General features: G+C 48.6%; 2 protein-coding genes and 1 long non-coding RNA gene across 3 annotated transcripts in view; 1 reads left to right on the top strand and 2 right to left on the bottom strand.

Moving 5' to 3' along the window:
- aars2 (alanyl-tRNA synthetase 2, mitochondrial (putative)) overlaps positions 1–94 on the top strand; it is a 17,965-nt gene extending 17,871 nt beyond the window's left edge. Inside the window, exon 22 of the mRNA XM_012915644.4 lies at positions 1–94. This exon is cut by the window's left edge and continues 680 nt beyond it. The gene's annotated coding sequence lies outside the window, so the exon portion shown is untranslated.
- Positions 1–25,716, bottom strand: part of LOC101468676 (calpain-1 catalytic subunit) — a 26,126-nt gene extending 410 nt beyond the window's left edge. Inside the window, exons 1-13 of the long non-coding RNA XR_013099071.1 lie at positions 25,616–25,716; positions 25,458–25,543; positions 25,312–25,386; positions 25,083–25,236; positions 24,848–25,017; positions 24,734–24,745; positions 18,846–18,852; positions 11,455–11,775; positions 11,321–11,385; positions 2,104–2,176; positions 595–654; positions 394–509; positions 258–316 (exon numbers count right to left, since the gene is read on the bottom strand). This is a non-coding gene — a long non-coding RNA (calpain-1 catalytic subunit). The remainder of the gene's footprint in view (positions 1–257; positions 317–393; positions 510–594; positions 655–2,103; positions 2,177–11,320; positions 11,386–11,454; positions 11,776–18,845; positions 18,853–24,733; positions 24,746–24,847; positions 25,018–25,082; positions 25,237–25,311; positions 25,387–25,457; positions 25,544–25,615) is intronic.
- Positions 9,144–11,000, bottom strand: LOC143412429 (calpain-1 catalytic subunit-like). Its single transcript, XM_076885129.1, has 5 exons — positions 10,986–11,000; positions 10,818–10,896; positions 9,780–9,971; positions 9,586–9,624; positions 9,144–9,503 (listed from the first exon to the last, which is right to left on the bottom strand). The coding sequence occupies exons 1-5, from the start codon at positions 10,998–11,000 to the stop codon at positions 9,391–9,393; spliced, it is 438 nt and encodes a 145-aa protein (XP_076741244.1). The 3' UTR covers positions 9,144–9,390.

Raw genomic sequence — 25,716 nt, 5'->3', positions numbered from 1 at the left:
TTTCTAAATAAGAGTCTCAGCAGCTTTAAAGGTGTCCTGCAGAGGTGCTGTGTCTTTGTTTTGGGTTTGAATATTAATAAAAAACTTTGTTCACCGTTTTGTCATTTCATTACACTCAGAGCTCCGCCTCCTTACAGGTGAGGAACCCTTCAAGGGTCATGAAAAGGTCAACTCTTAATTGCTTAGAGTCACCAGTAGGTGGAGCCTGCTTCAGCGCTGAGTGAGGATGGCTGTGTGGTTAATAATGAAGATGGTACCTCCATCAGGTTGAGCTCGATGGTTCCCAACCCGTCTTTCTCCAGAGCGCTGAAAGCTTCTGCAGAGAGGAAATGGACAGGATGAAGAGGAGGATGAAGATGGAAACATCTGTGACTCAGGGCTGCGACGACTCACCAAACATGGCCTCCAGACGCACCAAGCAGCCCACGAAGTTGTCAAAGTCGATGGTGAGATCAGGTTCGCTGTAGCAAGCCACAGGACCTGATGGAGCGGATTGTTCAGGGAGAAACCTGCAGCACACAGAGGTCAGAGGTCACACATGTGAGCACATACAGGTAAGCACTCAAGCAAGCAAACAGGCCTGACGAAGCTCACCTGCGTCTTCCACCGCCGACCTCATGGACCCTGAATTGTCCACGTCCCTGTCACGCTAGACTCTGACAACAGAAACGCATCACAGCGGCGTCAGATCACCACGCCTATGCCCGGTGGAATGACCTCTGGCTCCAGGATGGGTTCGCTGTCCGGCGTCACTGAAGCAGCAGGTGTGCAATTACATGATCAGGCACACGTCTGGGATTCATTACTCTAGCTACGAGCGAGATCACATGAAAGAGGCGGAGTTTGATTGCAGCAAACTCTGCCTCTTTTGTAATTGGGCACAAAGAGGTTGTGTATCTTAGGGTAAAGGCAGCGCAGCGGATGGAGGATGAAGGAGCGCTAGGACCAAACTAATCGATGCTATCAATATCACAGCAGATCAATAAAGCTTCGAGCAGCTGCCACAAACATTCTTTTACATGTTTAGCTCGAGTCAAACGGGCCGCGAAGCGCTACAGGCTAATTACCCCACTGAGCGCCACTGTTCTTAAAGCACTTTATAAACGAGGACTGATGGAGAGCCCGCCTGAGTCACCAGACCAACAAGCTCCAACACCAGCTGTGCGATCAGCTGCACAAAGACTGTAGAACAAAGAGGGCTGCTCCAGCGAGCGGTCGCTCCAGCGAGCGGTCGCGCCACCTTCCAGAGATCTGACAGTGACGCGCTCTGGTTTCACCTGGGATTTTAATGCGGTTGCCAGGCAACATGATCATATACAGTCCTGAACAGATTTAAAGCGCCTGTCAAAAACAAGTTAACAAACTAAGAATATTTTTTACAGTGTGGACGTCTCTGAGCCGTCACTAATTAATAAATCACAACGTCAAACCACCAAAATTTGCTTCTGTTCAGGAATGAACTAACTAATAATTTATCTTAACAACATATAATAATAAAAAATAATAATAAAACAATAATAATAAAACATATTATTATTATCATCCCACTGGGTTTGAATCTGGGACTCTCCACCATTTGATCCTAGAACTGAAGAAGCTTCTCTGCTGATAGTTGAAATGTCTTAAAGCAACTTAAGGAAGTCCAGACACTTTTCTTTCCAAGCTCCTTAGACTACGATGACCTGGATGACTGAGAACCTTCACAGACAATAATATGCTTTATTATTTTTTAAGTAAAAAAGTACATTTGAGTCCATGGTAACAGCAGTAATTATCTATTTTAGTTAAAAATTTAATTTAGATTAAAGTGTTTGTGCACACTGGTGGATTAACTATTGATACTGGTAATTTGGGGCAGCTGTGGCAAAAACCCAACACTAGGTGGTGCTCTGATGCATTATTTAAGCTCTGCATGAGATAATGTTAAACTTTTGTGGCTACAAATGAGACGTTATCGCCATGAAAGAGCGGCAGCCTGCTGCTAGGTGTCATAACACCTGATTAGTGAGAATGTGTGCGTGTCAGGTTTGGTGAGCGCGCAGAGGAACCGGTGTACTAATCTTTCCACCACCCTCGCCTTCATCACGCTCTCCCGGCCTGTACTCATCAGATAGTTCTCGATCTTGGTCCACAGCACCTTAAACTCGACCAGCCCCAGCTTCCCAGTGCCATCTTTCTGCAGCAGAGTTCAGGAAGGGAATTGACCTCAGAGACTTTTCATAGTAAGAGTCCTCTGATCACAGACAGACCGGTGAAGAGGCTTTCAGAATAAAAGCTTTACAGATACAGAGCTGCAGGAATGAGTGTTTTGCACTTCCTGTTCACTCGTTTGAAGTGGTTTCATGTTTTTGTTGGACGCTGAAATGATACCAGCGTGTAACACTTTTATTTGGACTTTATTTGTTTTCCCTCCTCCACTGATGTGAACCACTGACGTCACCTGTTCCACATACCTGTGGAAAATGTGCAGTCTGTCGCTCAGGTAATAATGGATTGGATTTAAATAGCGCTTTTCAAGGCACCCAAAGCGCTTTACAATGCCACTATTCATTCACTCTCACATTCACACACTGGTGGAGGCAGCTACAGTTGTCTACAGGTAGACAAACGGTCGGGGTCACAGACCTGTGAGTCCACCTCACAGCAGCAGCCAGGTGACAATAATCAATACACTGATTAACTGATCTTGCCTAACCGGCAAGAAGTTGAGCGGCTGGTACTCTGGTGCAGTCAGCACAATCTGGAGCTGAACACTCTTAACACTGTAGAGATGACAGTGGACTTCAGGAGACATCCCTCAACTCTGCTCCCCCTCACCATATCAGACAGCCCTGTGTCGACTGTGAAGACCTTCAAGTTCCTGGGTACAACCATCTCCCAGGACCTGAAGTGGGAGACCAACATCAACTCCATCCTCACAAAGACCCAGCAGAGGATGTACTTCCTGAGACAACTGGGGAAGTACAGTCTTCCACAGGAGCTGCTGATCCAGTTCTACACTGGTCATTGAGTCTGTCCTGTGCTCCTCCATCACAGTCTGGTATGGAGCAGCCACTAAACAGGACAGGAGCAGACTGCAGCGGACTGTACGGGCAGCAGAAAGGATCATCAGCGCCCCCCCTGCCCTCCATCCAGGATCTGTACCTCCCAAGAACCAGGAAACGGGCAGGGAAAATCATCACAGACCCCTCACACCCTGCACACAGACTTTTTGATCTGCTGCCCTCTGGCAGACGGTACAGAAGCCTGCAGACCAGGACCACCCGACACAGGAACAGTTTCTTTCCCCTCGCCATCTCCCTTCTTAACAGTTGACCTGTCACACTGCTCCCACTGCCAGACTGCAGCTGCACCTTATGTACATTCTGTAGTATTCATTCCACCTCATTCATTTCTGTATTTATGTATGTAAGTTTAGATTCGTTATTTATAGTTGGTTTACACAGCTTTGTGTACGTATGTGTAATGTGTATATATAGACGTGTGTGTGTGTGTGTGTGTGTGTGTGTGTGTTTTACATTGCTGTGCTTGAGAGCCGCCATCTACCGGAACCAAATTCCCTGTATGTGTCTGCACATATACTTGGCCAATAAACACGATTCTGATTCTGATCAGTGTGAGCAGCTCTATTAAGGCAGGAGTTTGGGCAGTTTACAGCTCCGCCACCTTCAGGTGTGTTAACCTGTGAGTCAGGTTAAAGGTTAAAGGTCATGGTCATCTGATGAAAGAGGCTTCAGCTCTGTTTTTATAGCACCAAATCGCAACAGCAGTCGCCTCAAGGCGACCCTGACAGACCAATGCCGCACAGCAGCCATCAGCAGCTGTCAGCAGCTGTCAGCACGCAGGCTTGAGATGACCTGAGCGCACCGTGGACGCCAGCACCATGTGTCTGGATAAAGGACTTTCTAACAAACCGGCCCCAGACTGTGAGGCTCCGCCCCCATCTCTCCTCCACTCGCACACTGGGCACCGGCTCCCCACAGGGCTGTGTGCTGAGCCCCCTCCTGTATTCTCTCTACACCTACGACTGCAGTCCGACCCACAACAACAATCTCATCATCAAGTTTGCTGATGACACCACGGTAGTCGGACTCATCTCGAAGGGAGACGAGGCAGAGTACAGAGAGGAAGTCCTGAAGCTGGAGGCCTGGTGTTCAGAGAACAACCTGACACTGAACACTAAGAAAACCAAAGAGCTCATTGTTGACTTCAGGAGACACAGCACTGACTTGGCCCCCCTTTACATCAACAGGGAGTGTGTGGAGAGGGTCCACACCTTCCGGTTCCTTGGTGTCCTCATCTCTGCTGACATCTCCTGGACAGACAACATCTCAGCGGTCATTAAGAAGGCCCAACAGTGGCTGCACTTCCTGAGGGTCCTCAGGAAGTACAAGCTGAACTCCAACCTGCTGCTGACCTTCTACCGAGCGTCCATTGAGAGCCTGCTAACCTACTGCATCACAGTATGGTACGGCAGCTGCACTAAAGTGTAGTCAAGACAACACAAAAGATCATCGACTGCCCTCTCCTCTCCTCTCTGTATATCATTGTCCATCTGTATAGGGACAATAAAGGCCTTCTATTGTAATCTAAGCATCTGTCTGACCTCACACCTAACCTGCCACTCTCCAGTCTCACTCCTGCAACGACCTGCCAGCAGGAGGCAGCAGACACTCAGCCTCCGCCTGAGCAGGGAGGGGCAGACTCACGGACACCTGCTCAGGTGACTCATTCTGTCAAAACAGCTTTGAGAGCACCTCATGCTGTGCTCATGTTCTGCTCGCAGCCACACAGACATGTCGCGGAGCACACGTGACTAGGGATGGGTACCGGTGTCCGGTGCCATGATGGCACTGGTTCTGACATAAACGGTAGTAACCAGACCGAAAAGCAGCGCACATTTCGGTGCTTTATTTTCCTGAGCTGTGACACACTTTAGATTCTAGCCAATCATTTTACGTTTCCAAGGATAGTAGGCGGGCCCAGGTACGTACGTTCTTTTAGAGCAGAGCTACAGATTAAAAATGCCCAAGGCGAAGCGGTTAAAAGTCTGGCTGTACTTCACAGCAAAATATGCAAACTCAGCAGCAACAAGTGCTTTAAGCTGATACTGTCAAAGGAGGCAACACCTCGAATCCGATGAAACACCTGGCGATGCATAGCTTTTTTTTTAAAAAGCCGATAAATGCGCCGTATTTGATAGCTTGCTGCGAGACCTCACACCGAGCGCATCTACTGCGGGTGTGGTGCCTGTTATCGGACCCGGAGTTAGCAACATCCCCAAAAACACGAAGAGGAGAGTCCTGGCCCCTAGCCCTGCCAGTGAAGCAGAAATGATGAGGATGATCAGTGGAGAGCGAGCTCTCCTGGTGTTTGGTATGACTGAGAACAGGAAGTCTGCCCAGAGGGTCATTAACACCACCCAAAAAAATCATTGGCTGACCCCTGCCACCCCTGGAGCCCATCGCCAGATCCTCCTGTCTCAGGTAAACCATCACAGGTAAGCCCTAATAACCCCACCTACCAACTGTGGTCGGTGCCTCAGTCGCCAAGGTGCTGCACATAGGGGGTAATATGATTGTTGGGTTTTTCTCTGTATGTATTATTGTGTAATATAAAGCGCCTTGATGTGCTTTATAAATAAAACTGAATTGAATTCCTGTCGGGTGGAGCACCCATAAAGGACTACTCTATTCTATTCTAGAGTGACCGGAGACGTGTTAGTGAGTGCAAAGCCGCCGCCACGGCGTGCAGGTGTCAGCAGGGCAATTTCTGAAAGTCTACCTGGAAGTGGAAGATGCCAGCGTACTCTCCATCTCTGAAGCTCTGACCCTGCGGGACCACTCGAGCCAGGATCTCTTCATTCAGGGTCAGAGAGGCAATGGTGGCGAGCAGCCAGCAGTCACCTGGACGACGACAGACAGGGGGGGGACTTAAGTCAAATAAACAAAATGCACACACAGAATATGAAGTCGGCGAGGGGAAACTGCTGATGGACATCAAAGCCAAATCTGATTGGTCCTTTAACCTGCCAATGGGCCTGTGATGCCACGCAGTCAGCTGATACTCTGATTACTCTACAGGCTGTAAGATGTAAACAGAACATGTTTGACAGGTGGATGACACACCCGCCTCAGGCGTTTTTCACACCTGTTTTCAAAGAAAACTTCACCCGTTTCCTTGTTTGGAGTCAGACACCTTTACAGGGGAAGCTGCCGTCTGATTGGCTACACTCTGCTGGGCGTCTCCCTCTGTTACTATAGAAACTATTACTAGACTACAGGCTCACGTCACAGTGAAGTAGCTGCCACCCACTCACCTGTCAGCATGTTTATAGTTTGTGTTGACAAGATGACACTCGCCACACACACACACCTGTTAAAAAACACACGCAGCTGAGTGGAATTTTCCAGCTCTGCTGTGGATGTGAAACACAAACAGTCTCAGGTGTCCCCCGCACATGAGTGCGTTTTCTAACAACTGGCATCATCGATTGATCGACTCAGATACGATTAAAAGAATTTACTTTTATCTACTTTAATATGAACCACTAACGTTATCAGATGTCTGTGAAGGTTCTCAGTCATCCAGGTCATCGTAGTCAAAGGAGCTTGCAAAGAAAAGCGTCTGGACTTCTTTAAGTTGCTTGAAGACGTTTCACCTTCATCTGAGAAGCTTCTTCAGTTCTAAGGTCAAATGGTGGAGAGTCCCAGATATAAACCTAGTGGGAGTGTCCCCCCACAGAGGGACAAAGGACCCCCTGATGATCCTCTAATCGCCTGAGCCAAGGTGGGAAACTGGGTGTGGGTCCCAATCAGCCAGAGTTTCGGGTGAGCTCATTGTGAAACCTGGCCCCACCTTATCATGTGATTTCCTGAGGTCAGATGGCCCAGGATGTGAGTGGGCGTTAAGGCGTCTGGGAAGGATCTCAAAACTGGATTATAGATGGCAGAGAGTTGGTGTCGTAAACCCCGCCTCTGTTCAAAGATGGTCGCTCACAGTGGACACAGATGCTTCTTTCACTCCTCTTTCAAACCATCTGTCCTCTCTGTCCAAAATGTGAACATTGGCATCCTCAAAGAGTGACCTTTGACCTTTAGATGCAGATGGACTGCTGAGTCTTGTCCTGTGGAGGTGGCTCTTCTGTGTTGTGCCATGCACTTGTGAAGTGGCTGTTTGGTCTCTCCAATGTAGAGGTCTGAGCATTCCTCGCTGCACTGTACAGCATACACCACATTGTTAAGTTTGTGTTTTGGCGTTTTGTCTTTCGGGTGAACCAGTTTCTGTCTGAGCGTGTTGGTGGGTCTGAAATGCACCTGGATGTCATGCTTGGAGAAAACTCCTGAGTTTCTCTGATACACCGGCTACATAGGGGATGACAGTGTTGTTGCGTCTGTCCTTCTTATCCTCCCTCGCTGGTGTCTGGTCTTCTTTTCTGTGCCTCTTTGCTGACTTTAAGAACGCCCATTTAGGATAGCCGCACGTTTTGAGTGCTTCCTTTACATGTGTGTGTTCCTTCTTTTTCCCTTCAGGCTTAGAGGGAACATGTTCTGCCCGGTGGTGTAGGGTCCTGATTACTCCAAGTTTGTGTTCCAGAGGGTGATGGGAGTCAAAGAGGAGGTACTGGTCCGTGTGTGTGGGCTTCCGGTAAACTTCGATGTTGAGTTTGCCGTTCTCTTCAATGTGCACAGCGCAGTCCAGGAAAGGCAAACAGTCGTCCTTTGTGTCTTCCCTGGTGAACTTGATGTTTTTATCCACAGCGTTAATGTGCGCAGTGAAGGAGGACAGGACCAACTTCACACCCGATCAGATCTGCACACTGTTAGACCTCTGCCTCACCACTACATATTTCAAGTACAACGAAGGCTTTTACAGACAAAAACATGGCTGTGCCATGGGCTCCCCCGTGTCACCTATTGTAGCCAACCTTTACATGGAGGAAGTGGAAAGGAAGGCTCTTGGCTCTTTCAAAGGAAGAGTACCCAGCCACTGGTACAGATATGTGGACGACACCTGGGTCAAAATCAAGACACAAGAAGTGGAATCCTTCACTGCACACATTAACGCTGTGGATAAAAACATCAAGTCATCAAGTTACCTGCGTTACCTGCGCAGGTAATCAAAGAACAGCAGTTTCTCACCCGGAGCTCCCTGACAGATGTCGGTCCTCGAGGCCCCGGATACAATGAACTCTGGGTCAGAGGTCAGCTCCTGCACATAAGCAACAGTCATCATCAGCTGCCTGACGTGCACCAACACTGCTGTACAAATAAAGACTAATTGATTGATTGATTGATGGTGGAGAAAACTGAGCAAAAGGGTTTTTAAACAGCCAGCTCTCTGAGGTCACTCTTCCTGTGCGTGAGGTCATCGTGCTTCCTGTGTGCACCTGAAACAGCGTTTTCATCACACGGCCGCCAACTCGTTCCGTAGTGATCAATAATCACCAGACAGACGCGGCTCTGTGACAGTTCAATCTCACTGATCAAAGTGAAAGCTCGTGATCAAGAAACAGGGTCAGCTCACCTGAGGAGCTCTCCTTCAGGCACTTTAATCACACCTGTGATCAGCTGATCTCTGAGTGGTCTGAGAGGTGTGTGATGTCACGGCTGATTATCAGCTCTGAGGAAGCAGGCTGAGCAAAAACAGATGATTGCTATCAAACCAGACTCCATGCAAAAAACATCTAATTTAAGCAGCGGCGCTCAGGTGAGACTCACCTGAGAGCCGAGCAGAGCCACAGGTAGCTCGGCTGCTCTCAGGTCAGTTTCATTGACCAGATAAAAGTGATCACTCACTCATGCTCAGCCTGATCATCAATCAATCTGCCAATCAACCCTGACAGCGGCCCGTTTGATCAGCGTGTTTCAGGTAACGCAGGTGCGACAGGTGCGGGATTGGAGCGGGTACTGACCGTGGGTCTCTTCCAGGACACGCCGCGGACCTTGGAGGAGTTCGGGTGATAATTTCAACAGGTGAGTCAACAGTGCAGGTGTTGTGACCAGTTTGTGTATCAGGCTGTAAACATGTTAGCATGAGTCTGTGGGCACTGACTCACTGCAGTTCCTCTGACGTCCAGCAGAGGCAGAGTGCTGATTGGGTAACAGCCGCAAACAGAAAACAAACACAAAAGCTTTTCTTCAGATTTTATTTGGACTGTTTCAGAGTCAGCGACCGCAGCATCAGCTTCCTGTCCTTTGCACGGTAACCATGGTATCTGTTATAACTGAGACACAGCAGCCAATCCAACGTGTTTATTTTACTTGCAAGGAAACAAAATCATTCACAGTGAACATGTTCGCGATGCTCGCTGGAGCCTCTTTAGACTTTTTGCCAACATTATCCTCCAACACAAACGTGCACGTTAAACTGTTCAGCTACTGCATGATGCTAACGCTGCTTTGGATACGATGCCTTCAGCTTACCAAAGACAGTGCTGCCTAAATCATTTTCCCAGCATGCTCCTGGAGTGGCAGCTGTCAGTTGATGGTGAGGCACAGCCACTGCAGAAGGAAATGAGGTCAGTGATGATTTCATGTATGTCAGCCAATAAGAGAGGGACTGCACTGCTTAGGTGTGGTTTACCTGCTGCAGGTCCAGCTGGATCCAGAGTCCTGAACATCCCTGAAGTGGGAAATAAGAAAACATTTAAAACGTTACGTACAAGCACAACCACAGACAGCTGAGGACACTGGGAACAGTGGGAACACTGAGTGGGAACAGTTCGAATACTGGGAATAGTGTGAGCAGTGGGAATACTAGGAGCGGTGGGAACTCACTGAAGAGCATCTCCAGACAGATCAAGCAGCCGATGAAACGGTCGAAGTCGATGGCGTAGCTTCTCTCGGTGTAGCGAGCGACAATCTCTTGGATCACTGTGCTGTTCAGCTGGAACCCTGAAACACAAGAGGAGGAGCCACCAGGTGAGACACGCATGCCAGGTAGACCTGTCCAGGAGCTCTGTTTTCCACCTGAGAGGGCCAATCATGGATACGTCTCCTGCTGTAGCTCCTCCCACAGCAGTAGATGTCAGCTTTGAAGGAGAGTTTGTGGAAGTGCGTGGAGTGGGCTGAAAGGGGGCCGTCGGTTGGCCCCGCCCACTCCCACTAGGAGTGGGCGGGGCCGCTCCGAGCTCCCTGACCTGCACTCAATCTACAGGACCAAGGCCAGGAAGATGGTGAAGGACCTCAGCCATCCCAACAACAGACTGTTCTCTCTGCTGAGGTCAGGAAAGCGATTCCGCTCCCTGAAGACCAACACAGAGAGACTGAGGAGGAGCTTCTTCCCGCAGGCGATACGGTCTCTCAATCACACCACCACACAGTACTGACCCACACATATGGTTCTTACACACACACTGGACTTTCTGGACATTGTTTTTGCACAACACTGGTCACTATATTCTTCATTTCCGGTTAATACTTGTACAGCTGCTGTTATTGTGTATATATTTATTTATATTTAGATTTCTTCATACATTCTTATATAGTTCTATATTGTGTATTGTGTATTTTGTTGTACAGTTATTTTATTTTCAACTTTAATTTATGTATTTTATCTTATTCTTCCCAGTTAAATTTACCCTTCATTCTAATTTGTGTTGTACAGTTATTTCATTTTTAACCTTAATTTATATTTTATTCCTTCTTAGTTAAATTTACCCTTTTTAATTTTTCATATTTATTTCCTATCTTATTCATAGCCTTTTCCTTTTTTGTTTTCTTTAGGTCACGAGCAGTTGTCCAAGCATTTCACTACATATCGTACTGTGTATGACTGTGTACGTGACAAATAAAATTTGAATTTAGGAGTCTTACTGGCTTCAGCCAGAGCCGCTCTCATCTCGTGGCTGCTCATCGTGCCAGACCCGTCCGAGTCGTGACTCTTAAAGATCTCCTGCACACGACAGCAGCGAGCAGTGAGGTCATCGCCATGCCGACTCTGACAGAAGCTGTAACAGTGCTCACACACAGGCGAGAACTCACCAGGTACGTCTGCATCTTCACCCAGCAGGCCCAGTCTGGAGCTGCCGTCAGTCTGAGGTCAGTTCAGGAACCGCACACCTGATCACCTGACGCCACACAGGTGAGTCACACGCATCATCGATGGTTGGCTCACACTCTGTAACTGCTCAGTCAGTTCGATCACTCCTTGATCACGTATCAGTTTTCTGCTGATGGGCTGTAAACTGCATGGATGTTAGAAAATTCTGGTTTTCTGTGTTTTTTGTAGTTTCCAGTGGAGGCGTGTCCTAAAACTCTATCAAACACACGTTAGCATGTGATACTGTCTGCGTGTCATGATTTCGTATGAAGGATACATCCAGCAGGCTGATGATGTCACAGCAGGTTTGCAGGCTGAAGCCATCGGTTGTAATGTCCGACCCTGAAATCAGAGCAGAGCACAACCATCAGCAGGACTTTCCTGTGGGCCCAATCCGGTGAAACGTTAAACTCTTCTTACTCCGCTTTGTCCAAAATCTGCTGGAGCTCATGGGGCTGAAACAGGAGAGCAGATGTCAGACTGTGTAGCGGTTATGCAGCGTAACCCTGTCACCCTGAAGTCGGGACCTGGTGTGGGCTTCCTTCTCCGTAAACACCGTCAGTACGAAGCTTCCTTTGCGGTGCAGTTCGAAGGTAGACGGGACGATGGCGTACTCTCCGGGTGGCAATTTGAAGCGATCGCATACCTCCCTCAGGTTGATGAAGGCGTGACTGCGAGCCACTGACTGGTCTCTCAGGAGGACGTCCGGGCCCAGGCGGACGTTAGAACGACCTTTATACGGACCGCAGAAGAATAAGAAGGTGAGACCTGGAGACGGAGGCATCTCTGAGTCCTACCAAGGCATTTATTTGATTCAGGTTGTGGTTATTTTATTTGCACCTGTAGGCCGTTTGTTCTGCAGTCATCAATCCTCACAGGCAGCAAACAACAACAACAGCTGAGACTCGCCGTGCAAACGGCTAACTGCTGTACAGGGATGTGCTTCACCAATCAGCTGTTACTTAAACATGTAATCAGTAAAAGCTGATGAAATGAAACCATCGTGTTTTTATCAAAGTGCGAGTGAGAAAGCCTCTGAGGCTCGAGAGTCGCCAATGAGGCTTCTGACACACAGCTTCAGTTTGCTTTAAACTTCAGCCCTGAGTCGATAAACACACCCCTGCACTTTAGAAGAGGACTTCATGTGTAAGTGCTCGTCCCAAAATCAGTGATCACATCTTTAGTCTTAGATGTGCTCCAGTGAAGCCTTTGTTGCTTGTCTAGGTTTGTGCAGCTCGCTGATGTTTGCTTAACTCTGCATCAACAAGTGTGTGTTACAGATAGCTCTTGGCTCTTTGTAACTGTCACGGTCCGGGTCAGCGGCCGTGTGAAGAGTGGAAGGAGGACTCAAACGCAGCACTATTTCAGACGTGAAGGGTGATTTATTGACAATACCAAGCATAAAGTGGAGATGGCAAAACTGAACTAAGGACGAACTAAACTGGGAGAAACTACACAAAGGAGTGGCAAACCTGAACATGAAGGGAGAACAGCAGGGAGAGCACGCAGGGAATTTCACAGGGTATGAACACAGACGACGCGACGAGGAGCAGAGGAAAACACGCACTATAAGTACACAGAGAGACACTGGGAATCACACACAGGTGGGGGAAACAGCTGGACCTGATTAACCTGACGAGACAGGGGAACACTAACACCAGGGACCAATAGAGGGAGCACAAACCCAGAACCCAGTGTCTAAAATCCCAAACACAAACCATCCCAAAACAGCCACGAATAATCATGAAAGTAATAACAATAAAGAACACAAACACAAAGTCACTGAGTCATGGCCGCAGGACCATGACAGTAACCTTATTTTCCTTATTGGTTTGGGGGACTTTGGGGCACTGAGCACATTTAACAGCATGCTCATTGTTCCCAGGTCCACATACATCATTGCTGCTCTACATCCTGTACAACCATCAATGCATTTGCCACAGGACTTGAACTTATCACCTGATTCACCCAAAGATGTACCTCAACTTCAAAACCTCCTTGCTTTGCCTGATTACCTCACGAGTTATGAAACATTGTGCTTACTTTCAACATTCGAAAAGTCCAATTCAGTACGTAATATTACGAAGCAAAGACTCCCGTCTTATTACTGCTCTTATCTGATAATGTGCAACCTAACCTGGCCCTGAGCTCAGACACCATCTGGATTTAAATCCTCACCTGAAGATTGTTCATCTTAGTGTGTGCAGTTTGTTAAATGGATATGGTCAGGGTTTGGGTTCGATCAACAGATGTGGATATTTAATTTCTGAAACGTGTCTAAGTATATTTCTGATGACTATATTAGCATGACTGGATACAGTGTTTATCGTACCGGCTTACAGGCTTAAGAAAGGTGGCACTGTTGCTGCTTATGTTAAAGTTTGATGCCACAATGGTTCATCTGTTTGTTGTCCTTCTGCCTCTACAGGAGCGTTTCCTGTCCAGACTACAGTGAGCTTGGGTTAGCCGGTGACTCTAACTGGGATTGGCTCAAAGCTGTTTCATGATTTCAAATCTTTCTGTGATTCTATCAATCTTACCCAGCTGGTTCAAAGCCCTGAAAAGTCTACCTTGGTTATCCTGATTCTGACAAATGTTTCTCATAAATTCTCATCCTTGGGGGTCTTGTGACTTAAGTGTCCGCTGTGATGCTGCTGTTAATAGAAACACTGAGGTGCCCAAGTCCCAACAATGACTGGAGGAAAATAGGATTGATCCCTGGTGTAGGAGTAGCGTGGATAATTTTTTAGGGATGTAAATTGTGTATAAACATGCTCCATTAAAGAGATTTAGGAAAAAATGCCAGGTTCTCCCCAGAGCTGGCAGATATCATTCATGAGCGTAACCTTGGCCAAAGTTAGGAAAACAGGTTCTCCCACTGATTGGCTTCTTTCAGACAACTAAGAAACAAATGTATTTCCTCTATTAAGAAAGCTAAATCAGAAGACTATTTGTCACCACTGAGAACCTCCCTGGGAAAGTCTATGCCAGGGTGCTGGAAAGGAGAGTTCGTCCGCAAGTCAAACCTCAGATACAGAAGGAACAATGCGGTTTTCGTCCTGGTCGTGGAACACTGGACCAGCTCTTTATCCTCTCCAGGATACTTGAGGGTGCATGGGAGTTTGCCCAACCAGTCTACATGTGTTTTGTGGACTTGGAGAAGGCATTCGACCGTGTCCCTCGGGGTGTCCTGTGGGAGGTGTTGCGGGAGTATGGGGTGTCTGGCCCATTGCTACGGGCCATTCGATCCCTATACAACCGTTGCAAGAGCTTGGTTCGCATTGCCGGCAATAAGTCGGACTCGTTCCCGGTGGGTGATGGGCTCCGCCAGGGCTGCCCTTTGTCTCCGGTTCTGTTCATAATTTTTATGGACAGGATTTCTAGGCGCAGCCAAGTGGCGGAGGGCTTTCACTTTGGTGGCCTCAGAATCTCATCTCTGATTTTTGCAGATGATGTGGTTCTGTTGGCTTCATCGGGTGAGGGCCTCCAGCTCGCACTGGAACGGTTCGCAGCCGAGTGTGAAGCAGCGGGAATGAGGATCAGCACCTCCAAATCTGAGGCCATGGTTCTCAGCCGGAAAAGGGTGGAGTGCCCACTCCGGGTCGGGGATGAGTTCCTGCCACAAGTGGAGGAGTTCAAGTATCTCGGGGTCTTGTTCGCGAGTGATGGGAGAAGGGAGCCGGAGATCGACAAACGGATTGGGGCTGCAGCTGCAGTAATGTGGACGCTGCACCGGTCCGTCGTGGTGAAGAGGGAGCTGAGTGTAAAAGCGAAGCTCTCAATTTACCGGTCGATCTACGTCCCTACCCTCACCTATGGCCACGAGCTGTGGGTAGTGACCGAAAGAACGAGATCGCGGATACAAGCGGCAGAAATGAGCTTCCTCCGAAGGGTGGCTGGCCTCTCCCTTAGAGATAGGGTGAGAAGTTCGGCCATCCGGGAGGGGCTCAGAGTAGAGCCGCTGCTGCTCCACATCGAAAGGAGCCAGCTGAGGTGGATCGGGCATCTGACAAGGATGCCTCCTGGGCGCCTCCTGGGTGAGGTGTTCCAGGCATGTCCCACCGGGAGGAGGCCCCGGGGCAGACCCAGGACACGCTGGAGAGATTATATCTCTCGGCTGGCCTGGGAACGCCTTGGTATTCCCCCGGATAAGCTGGAGGAGGTGGCTGGGGAGAGGGAGGTCTGGGCCTCTCTGCTTAGGCTGCTGCCCCCGCGACCCGGCCTCGGATAAAGCGGGTGAAGATGGATGGATGGATGGATGGAGAACCTAAATAACCCACAGCAGTTCTGGAAAATCATTAAGTCTCTTTCAGTGAGCAACAGCTCTAATGCTCTACCCACCTATGTTTTTAAGGACTCTGTTCCTGTTTACGATAGGAAGGAGATTATGAACTGCTTTAACAAGCACTATATATCGTCTGTCTCTGTGTTTGACTCTCTGTAAAATCCAGCACAAACCCTCCAGCGTAAAATGGTAAATAGACTGATTCTTATATAGCGCTTTTCTACTCTCATTCACCCACTCACACAAGCTAAATTCACACTCCGATGAACGCATCGGAGTGGGGGGGGGGGATTAGACCAACATCTAATCTATCTGTGCTGGCCAAAGTTCTTGAAGCTCTTGTGTGCGAGTAGTTAAAGCAGTTTTTGTACACCTATGATATTTTATCTGAATCATGTTTGAGGAAAAATCACAGAACTGTCACAGCTGCAGTGAAAGTGTCAGTGCCACAGGGCTCTGTATTAGGTCCTCTTCTATTCATCATTTACATTGTGCCAGATGCAAACTTGCACTTCTGTGCTGATGACACAGTTATTTACAGCTGTGGTCCAACTGCTGTCCAAGCCTCTGACTCCTTGCAGAAAGTCCAGCACTCATTACTTAAACCTGTTCTCAATGCAGACAAAACAAAGCTCATGTTGTTTTCCCAATCAAGGAAGTTGGTTCACACGTATAAATATCCAGGCATCTTTAATAGGACCGATTCTTATATAGCGCTTTTCTTCTCTCCCGGAGTACTCAAAGCGCTCTATACAACAAGCCACATTCACACAAGCACTTCTTCTAAACTGAGATGCTTCCTAACTACATTCATACTCTATCAGAGAGCAACTTGGGCTTATTATGCTGCCCAAGGATACTTGGTATGCAGACTGGAGGAGCCAGGGATCAAACCAACAACCTTCCGATTAGTAGGCAACCTGCTGTACCTCTTGAGTTACAGCCACCCCGTCTTTATTGATGACTCACCTTTAAACCACATGTAGACAAACAAACTTTGATTTTCACAATAAGTTGTTTTTCTGTTAATACAAAGAAGCGACTTGTTGCTGCAACATTTCTACTGTTGCTGCATTATGGAGATATTCTACATATGAATGCTTCAGTGTCTTTGAATGGTTGATACTGTGTGGGTCACAATCAGCCAAGGTTTGGGGTGATTGTGACCCACACCTGTTTTCACACCTCACAGACAACTTTGGCCACGTCCGCACTAGCCTGGATAGATTTGAAAACGCGTCCACGCTATCGTTTTCAATCGTTTTCACAGAGTCTTTCATTCACATTGAAACGGCCCAAAACGCTGACGTTCCAGTACTGTGCATGTGTGAAACGCAAGAAGATTCGACCTGCCTCATTTCTGTCTGCCATTTATTTACTTTCCAGCTCTTTGAAACGTTGCGGCAAAATGTCGAGGAAAAGCACCGAGTTTTTAAAATGGACTAACAATGAGGTGGAGTTGTTGCTGCGAGTAACACAAAAGTGCAAAGTTGCAAAAGCGAGTGAGAATTGAAGAATTTGAAGAAAAGCTCTCTGGAGCGCATACAGACTGATGTTAATCTTTAATAGGGCAGACAAAACAATGCTGTGTAATGCCCTCCACTATCTTAGTTTAATTGGTCACTGCATCACATGACTAACATATATCATTGTTTTATAAAGTCTCCCTTTTCGCTGTCCACACTGCGACACAAAAGCAGCGTTTTCAAAACACTTCGTTTTCTTTCAGGGAAAACGCGTCTCAGTGTGGACGGGAGGCCAAAAGGGAGAGAGAAAACCACGCGTTTCAAAATGAAAGCGCATTAGTGTGGACACAGCCTTAAAAAAGTCCAGACGCTTTTCTTTCCACGCTCCTTGGACCATTTGTTTTTTTTAAATCAAAACTAAGAGTCCTGGAGGCCAGTTCCATAACATGTAACTGTTTCATGTAGATTGTCATTTCATTTTATTTTTGTGTGTGTGTGTTTAATCTTTGTAACTGTGTGATATTTGGCCAGGTCTCCCTTAAAAAGAGTTTTAATCTCAGTGGGATCGTCCTGGTTCAATAAAGGTTGAATATTTAAAAAGAGAAACATTGAGTGATGAACGCGACGCATGAAACAAACGCAGACGGGGAACGTGACGTCGGAGGGGGAAGATGAAATAAAGACATCAACACCAAAGAGCAGGGTTCATATTAAATGTTAGAAACATTCAGACCTCAACATGATACAGTTTCTCAAGGTTCAAGGTTCTTCATTTGTCACATGCATAGTTATACAAGTATAACACACAGTGAAATGTAGCCTGACACGCTCCTCGACATGTGCAAAAATTGGGGGGGGTGTAGAGGAAGAACATTATAAAAAAAAAACAAACACCCAGCACGCCCCTGCGGGCGGTTTATCCTTCAAGCTCGGGTCCTCTACCAGAGGCCTGGGAGCTTGAGGGTCCTGCGCAGTATCTTAGCTGTTCCCAGGACTGCGCTCTTCTGGACAGAGATCTCCGATGTTGTTCCCGGGATCTGCTGGAGCCACTCGCCTAGCTTGGGAGTCACCGCACCTAGTGCTCCGATTACCACGGGGACCACCGTTACCTTCACCCTCCACATCCTCTCCAGCTCTTCTCTGAGCCCTTGGTATTTCTCCAGCTTCTCGTGTTCCTTCTTCCTGATATTGCTGTCATTTGGAACCGCTACATCGATCACTACAGCCGTCTTCTTCTGTTTGTCTACCACCACTATGTCCGGTTGGTTAGCCACCACCATTTTGTCCGTCTGTATCTGGAAGTCCCACAGGATCTTAGCTCAGTCATTCTCCACCACCCTTGGGGGCATCTCCCATTTTGACCTCGGGACTTCCAGGTTATACTCGGCACAGATGTTCCTGTACACTATGCCGGCCACTTGGTTATGGCGTTCCATGTATGCCTTGCCTGCTAGCATCTTGCACCCTGCTGTTATGTGCTGGATTGTCTCTGGGGCATCTTTACACAGCCTGCACCTGGGGTCTTGCCTGCTGTGATAGACCCCAGCCTCTATGGATCTTGTGCTCAGAGCTTGTTCTTGTACTGCCATGATTAGTGCCTCTGTGCTGTCTTTCAGTCCAGCTTTGTCCAGCCACTGGTAGGATTTCTGGATATCAGCCACCTCCTCTATCTGCCGGTGGTACATACCGTGCAGGGGCCTGTCCTTCCATGATGGTTCCTCGTCTCCCTCCTCTTTCTTGGGTTTCTGCTGCCTGAGGTATTCACTGAGCACTCGGTCAGTTGGGGCCATCTTCCCAATGTATTCTTGGATGTTCGTTGTCTCATCCTGGACCGTGGTGCTGACACTCACCAGTCCCCGGCCCCCTTCCTTCCGCTTAGCGTACAGCCTCAGGGTGCTGGACTTGGGGTGAAACCCTCCATGCATGGTAAGGAGCTTTCTTGTCTTTATGTCAGTGGCTTCTATCTCCTCCTTTTGGCCAGCCTATTACCCCAGCAGGGTACCTGATCACGGGCAGGGCGTACGTGTTGATGGCCCGGATCTTGTTCTTACCATTCAGCTGACTCCTCAGGACTTGCCTGACCCTCTGCAGGTACTTGGTGGTTGCAGCTTTTCTAGCGGCCTCTTCATGGTTCCCATTCGCCTGCGGGATCCCCAAGTACTTGTAACTGTCCTCTATGTCTGCAATGTTGCCTTCTCACCAGCGCCTCTTCTTCTTGAGGACTCTGAGGAAGAACCACCTGTCCTCAGACATCCTGGTGAACTTCTATCGCTGCACCATCGAGAGCATCCTGACCAACTGTATAACAGTCTGGTACGGGAACTGCTCTGCCTCGGACCGGAAGGCGTTGCAGAGGGTCGTGAAAACTGCCCAGCGCATCACCGGAGCACCACTTCCTGCCATAAAAGACATCTACAGGAAGCGGTGTCTGAAAAGGGCTGGGAAAATCATCAAAGACCCCAGTCACCCATCACATGGACTCTTCACCCTCCTGCCCTCTGGGAGGCGCCACAGGAGCCTCCGGACTAAGACCACCAGGTACCGGAACAGCTTCTTCCCCACAGCTGTCAGACTCCTGAACTCTGCCTCCTGACATCTGACCCACGTTAAACTCATGGACTGAACATACACACACCCACAATGGACAACTGTACCCTCAAACACAATAATAACATGGACTGAACCACCACTCACAACCACTAGCACTTTATATAGCCTCTGTAGAAACTATCTACACCCTCACTTATCTTAACTGCACTACTGTATAGCTCTGTGTAAATAATCATTCTGTACATTCGATAATTTTTAATCCTACAACTGTTTACAACTTGCATAGTTCCCATTTCTGTATAGCTGTATATCTCAGATTCTGTAAAGTTATTTATTTCATATTCTGTATAGTTTTTCATATTTATATCCTGTTCATATCCTGTACATAGCTTGTACTCACTACAGCCTGTACATACTTATAGTTATAGAATATTCACAACATACTTCATACAGTGTACATTATAACATACCATAATAGACCCATTTCTGTAATATACTCACATATCTATATTATTGCTAATATATATTGTAATATATCTATATCACTAAAGCACTTCTGGATGGATGCAAACTGCATTTCGTTGCCCTGTACCTGTGCATGTGCAATGACAATAAAGTTGAATTCTAATTCTAATTCTAATTCTGGTAGTTCAATCCCCTCAGTTCTGACTACCTTCCCTCTGTTTGTTACCATCCGACTACACTTCTCCAGTCCGAACGACATTCCAATGTCATTGCTGTATAGCCTGGTAGTGTGGATCAGTGAATCGATGTCTCGTTCACTCTTGGCATAAAGCTTGATGTCATCCATGTACAGGAGGTGGCTGACAACTGCTCCGTTCCGTAGTCGGTATCCGTAGCCAGTCTTGTTAATGATCTCACTGAGGGGGTTCAGGCCTATGCAGAACAGCAGTGGGGACAGAGCATCTCCTTGGTAGATCCCACACTTGATGGTGACTTGTGCTATGGGCTTGGAGTTGGCCTCTAGTGTTGTACGCCACATCCCCATTGAGTTCCTGATGAAGGCTCTTAGGGTCCCATTGATCTTGTACAATTCTAGGCATTCCAGTATCCAGCTGTGGGGCATTGAGTCATAGGCCTTCTTGTAATCAATCCAGGCAGTGCACAGGTTGGTCAGTCTGGTCTTGCAGTCTCGGCTGATTGTTCTGTCTACCAGTAGCTGGTGTTTTGCGCCTCTGGTATTCTTGCCAATTCCTTTCTGTGTCCCGCTCATGTATTGACCCATGTGCCTGTTCATCTTAGCCAATATGATGCCTGACAGGAGCTTCCATGTAGTACTGAGGCAGGTTATTGGTCGGTAGTTGGAGGGGACCGGTCCCTTCTTGGGGTCCTTGGGGATCAGGACCGTCCGGCCTTCAGTTAGCCATTCCAGGTGTCTCTCGTTAACTAGCAGCTGGTTCATTTCAAGGTTCAAGGTTCTTTATTTGTCACATGCATAGTTATACAAGTATAACACACAGTGAAATGTAGCCTGACACGCTCCTCGACATGTGCAAAAATTGGGGGGGGGGGGGGTGTAGAGGAAGAACATTATTTATATATATATATATATATATATATATATATATATATATATATATATATATATATACACACACATACACACATACATATAGTATATACACTGGGTGAATGTGCAGTAGTAGCAGCAAGCAGGTGAATTCTGTACATTAATATGAATAGACATCTGACTATTTTACAGGATAGACAATATAAACATATTTAAAATTAAAGGTATTGAAATGTACATTGTGCCTTGGTTTAGTGTCTGGAAGAGTCCTGTCTCAGTCAATTATAGATGATGTGAGAGGGCGGGTGTGTGTGTTTAGGGCCCAGATGGCTTGGGGATAGAAGCTCCTCTTGAGTCTCTCTGTCCTTGCCCAGAAGATGCGGAACCTTCTACCAGATTGTAGAAGTTGGAACAGTTTGTTGCCAGGATGGGACGGGTCCTTCAGTATCTGCGCTGCTCTAGTCCGGCATCTCCTGGTGTAGGTGTCCTGAAGCGGGGGGAGAGCAATCCTGCAGCAGCGTTCTGCTGTACGGATCACTCTCTGGAGAGCTTTTTGGTCCTTCACACAGCTGTTCCCAAACCACGATGTCATGTTCTGTGTGAGGATGCTCTCCACAGCGCCTGTATAGAAAATCCTGAGGATCTTTGGAGAGACCCTGAACTTCCTCAGTTGTCGTAGGTGATACAGGCGCTGCCTAGCCTTTTTGGTCTGGACGTGAATGTGGGCAGCCCATGTCAGGTCTGAGGAGATGTGGACACCAAGATACTTGAAGGACTGCACCCTCTCCACTGGAGCTCCATTGATGATGATGGGCTTGTAGTCTCTGTGCTGACCCCTTCTGAAGTCCACCACCAGCTCCTTGGTCTTGCTGACGTTCAGCTGGAGGTGGTTGTCCTGGCACCACGATGCCAGATTCTTCACTTCATCCATGTAGGCCGCCTCATCGTTGTTGGAGATGGCACCCAACACCACTGTGTCGTCAGCAAACTTCACAATGGTGTTGGAGCCATGGGTGGCCACACAGTCTGAAGTGTAGAGGGAGTAGAGCAGTGGCGAGAGGACACATCCCTGAGGTGCTCCTGTGTTGATGGTGATGCTGTTGGAGAAGCACCTGCCCACCCTCACCACCTGAGTTCTGCCAGTGAGGAAGTCCAACACCCATGCACACAGACGGCTGTTAAGTCCCAGATCCCTCAGCTTTGTGAACAGTCTGCAGGGCACTATTGTGTTAAACGCTGAACTGTAATCAACAAACAGCATTCGCACATAGTTACCCTGTTTCTTGTCCACGTGGCTGAGAGTGGTGTGTAGGACGTGGGCGATGGCATCCTCTGTGGATCTGTTGGATCTGTAGGCGAACTGCAGCGGATCTGTGGTGTCTGGGATGGAGGAGGAGATGATGTTCTTCAGCAGCCTCTCAAACACCTTCATTACTACCGAGGTCAGTGCAACTGGCCGGTAATCGTTCAGGGATGAGGGTTTGCTGTTCTTGGGCACAGGGATGATGGTGGATCTTTTGAAGCATGTGGGGACCACAGACTTCGCCAGGGACTCGTTGAAGATGTAAGTGAACACACCTGCTAGCTGGTCAGCACAGCAGCGCAGCAGACGGCCGGTGATGCCGTCTGGCCCCGCCGCTTTCCTTGTGTTCACTCTCCTCAGTGCCGCTCGGACGTCATGCTCCGCGATGCTGGTCACCGGTCTCTCGCTGATGACGTCACTGTCCTCGGTAGTCAGGCGGTAGTTAGCATTAGCCGCCTGGCTAACCTCGAAACGGGCGTAGAACCGATTCAGCTCGTTGGTGAATGCAGAGTCAGCGTTGATCAGCGCAGTGTCCCTGGCTTTGTAGTCCGTAATGGTGCGTAGTCCGTGCCACATACTCCGTGTGTCGCCCTGGTTCAAGTTCAAGTTCAAGTTCAAGGTTCTTTATTTGTCACATGCATAGTTATAGAAGTATAACACACAGTGAAATGTAACCTGACACGCTCCTCGACATGTGCAAAGAAATTGGGGGGGGGGGGTGTAGAGGAAGAACATTATATATATATAGTATATACACTGGGTGAATGTGCAGTAGTAGCAGCAAGCAGGTGAATTCTGTACATTAATATGAATAGACATCTGACTATTTTACAGGATAGACAATATAAACATATTTAAAATTAAAGGAATTGAAATGTACATTGTGGAAGCGGGACTCCACACGTTCCCGGTACCGGCGTTTGGCATCTCTCACCGCGCGCCGCACGCCATATGAGGACGCTTTGTAGGCGCTCATATCGCCAGTGGCGAGACCCGCGTTGTAGGAGGCGTCCTGGCGTTTACTGCAGTGCGGATCGATCTGTCCGTCCACGGTTTCTGGTTTGGGAATGTGGTGACTCTCGCAGTGGGGATAATCTCCTCCGCTAGCATACTGACGAAGCATACTGCTACTTCCGTAAACTCGTTGATGTCGACTGCGCATGCTCTGAACATGTCCCAGTCGACGTCGTTGAGTGCGTCCTGTAGCGTAGCTTCTGATTGGGCAGTCCACCGTTTTACCTCCCTCGTGGTCACGTCTTCCCTCCGTATGCTTTGTTTATACTGGGGGATGAGGAAGATGGCGTTGTGGTCAGACTTCCCAAAAGCCGGGTGTGAGACACTTTGTAGCCCTGCTTGTATGGCGTGTAGCAGTGATCCAAAATCCGATCCCCTCTCGTTGGACACGAGACATGCTGGTAAAAGTTTGGCATGACTTGTCTGAGGTTCGCTTTGTTAAAGTCTCCTGCTACAATGAGGGCTGCGCCCGGGTCCTTGTTTTGAAGCGAGCTCAGCACATCATGTAATTCGGACAAAGCCATACCTGTGTCCGCTTGGGGTGGGATGTAGACCGCCGTGGCGATGACTGAGGTGAACTCACGGGGCAGATAGAAAGGGCGGCACTTAATGCTCAGGAACTCCAGATGTGGCGAGCAGCCGCTGGAGAGAGCAGAAATGCTCCTGGCATCACACCACTTTCTGTTTATCATGAAACACACTCCTCCACCTTTGGTTTTGTTCGACTCTGCCGTTCTGTCCGCGCGGAGCACAAAGAATGAATCCGACGGAGTTACGGCCTGGTCCGGCACGGTGGGGGTCAGCCATGTCTCCGTGAAGCACAGAATGTTGCAGTCCCTCATGTCACGTTGGAAGGTGACCCTTGCTCTTAGGTCATCGAGCTTGTTCTCCATGGATTGTACATTGGCCAGTAGGATACTGGGCAGTGGTGCGCGATGCGCCTGCTGTCTCAGTCTGTTCCTAATACCAGCGCGTTTCCCCCGGCGCTTCTTTGTTCTGCGCCTCGGATGAGCAGCCCGTCCTTTGTTGTTCTCCGCGCCGTGTAGAATCTCTGGCGGCCAGGAAGGGTCAGGTTTAAAAGTGTCCAAGATTAGATGTGCAACCTTGGCACCGATGTTTACAAGTGATCCGCTGTCGTATACTATAAGACTAGAGGATTTTGGGATGTAAACCAGAGCAAAAAATAGGTAAAAAACAAGAAAAGTAGATAGTCGGAGCGGAGCGGTCAGGAAGGCGTCTGGACGTGGCCGCGCCATCTTGTATTTTTTTGTTTCTATGGCGATGCTCGGCGTCTCTCTGCACCTCCACCTGTTTCTTTATATGCGCAGGTGTGGGTGTTGGCAGAATGTGTCAAGAAGCCTGATTCTGATTGGCTAACAGAGGTTTGAGTGTGACTGTGATTTTTGGGCTAGTTTTTTATGCTCATTAGGGCGTTTCCATGGAGATATTAACGAATGAGGTCCACCTTAGGCATCGACCTTCTAACCTGCTGAGGTCATCGCAGGAGCCGTGTACTCGGTGAACTTCTGCTGTGTTCTCACCTGATCGGGCACCTGGAAGCACACCGACAGAGAGCATGAGACTCGCCAAACCTTTGTTGATGCACAGCAAAGCTAAACAGGAAGTGATCAGCTCAGCGCCGGGTGCGTTTGAACCTCGTAGATGGCGAAGCCGATGGTGTTGAGGTCACGTCCGAAGCGCCTCTCCCTTCGAGCATCTTTCTGCATCAGACCAATGAGGATGGTGCAGCCTTCCTCGCCATCGTGAGGATCATCGTCCAGCTGGATGAAGAAGGTGGCTGCGGAGACACAGGAGCACATGTTAGCTGAGCGCTCTGCATCATGAACATCAAACATCATCACCCAGAGTGCTTCACTTCCTGTGGGCTACCGGGGTAGTTCCTGCAGCCGCCGGCGATGGATCCCACCCACCACGTGCCCTCAAACTCAGCAAAGTTCCAGCAGCCGACCTCGTTGCTTGTCAGTGTGTCAGGTTACAGATGTCGAGGCGGGAGAAGTGACTCAGGAAGTCGTGGTAGAATATCCTGCAGGCGGCAGAGACGGGCTGAGTTTGCAGCAGCTGCAGACATTTTAACCCGCTACCGTCAGGCTCCACCTACCAGAACTCGCCGTCCTCGGCGCAGCAATCCAGCCGCCTCTTCTCCGCTGCCCGAATGCCGTCCCACTCCTTCGAGCTGACCACAGGAAGTTCAGTGAAACCACAGCTAAGGATGATGCTCCAGAACCTCAGAGCACCATGACTCACCTGTCGCTCCAGGCGCCCGTCCACTCCACCTGACCCCAGGGGTTCCTGATCTGGATCAGCTCCACCAGAGAACCACAGTGATGCACCTGCAGAACGTTACACCTGTGAGCATCTGTCCAGCTGTCGATCTGATCACATGATCACAGATTCTCCCTCACCTGCTCGGCCGCCGCGATGGAGTAGGTGTGGCCTTTGGCCAGCTTCTGATGAGCTCCGTCTCATACGAGCTGGAAATCTGAAACGTGGAAAGCACGTCCAT

This window comes from Maylandia zebra, linkage group LG6, assembly GCF_041146795.1.
Source record: "Maylandia zebra isolate NMK-2024a linkage group LG6, Mzebra_GT3a, whole genome shotgun sequence".
Classification (NCBI taxonomy): domain Eukaryota; kingdom Metazoa; phylum Chordata; class Actinopteri; order Cichliformes; family Cichlidae; genus Maylandia; species Maylandia zebra.
The sequence above is the reverse complement of the archived record's forward strand: the minus strand, read 5'-3'. Positions and strand labels throughout refer to the sequence as shown.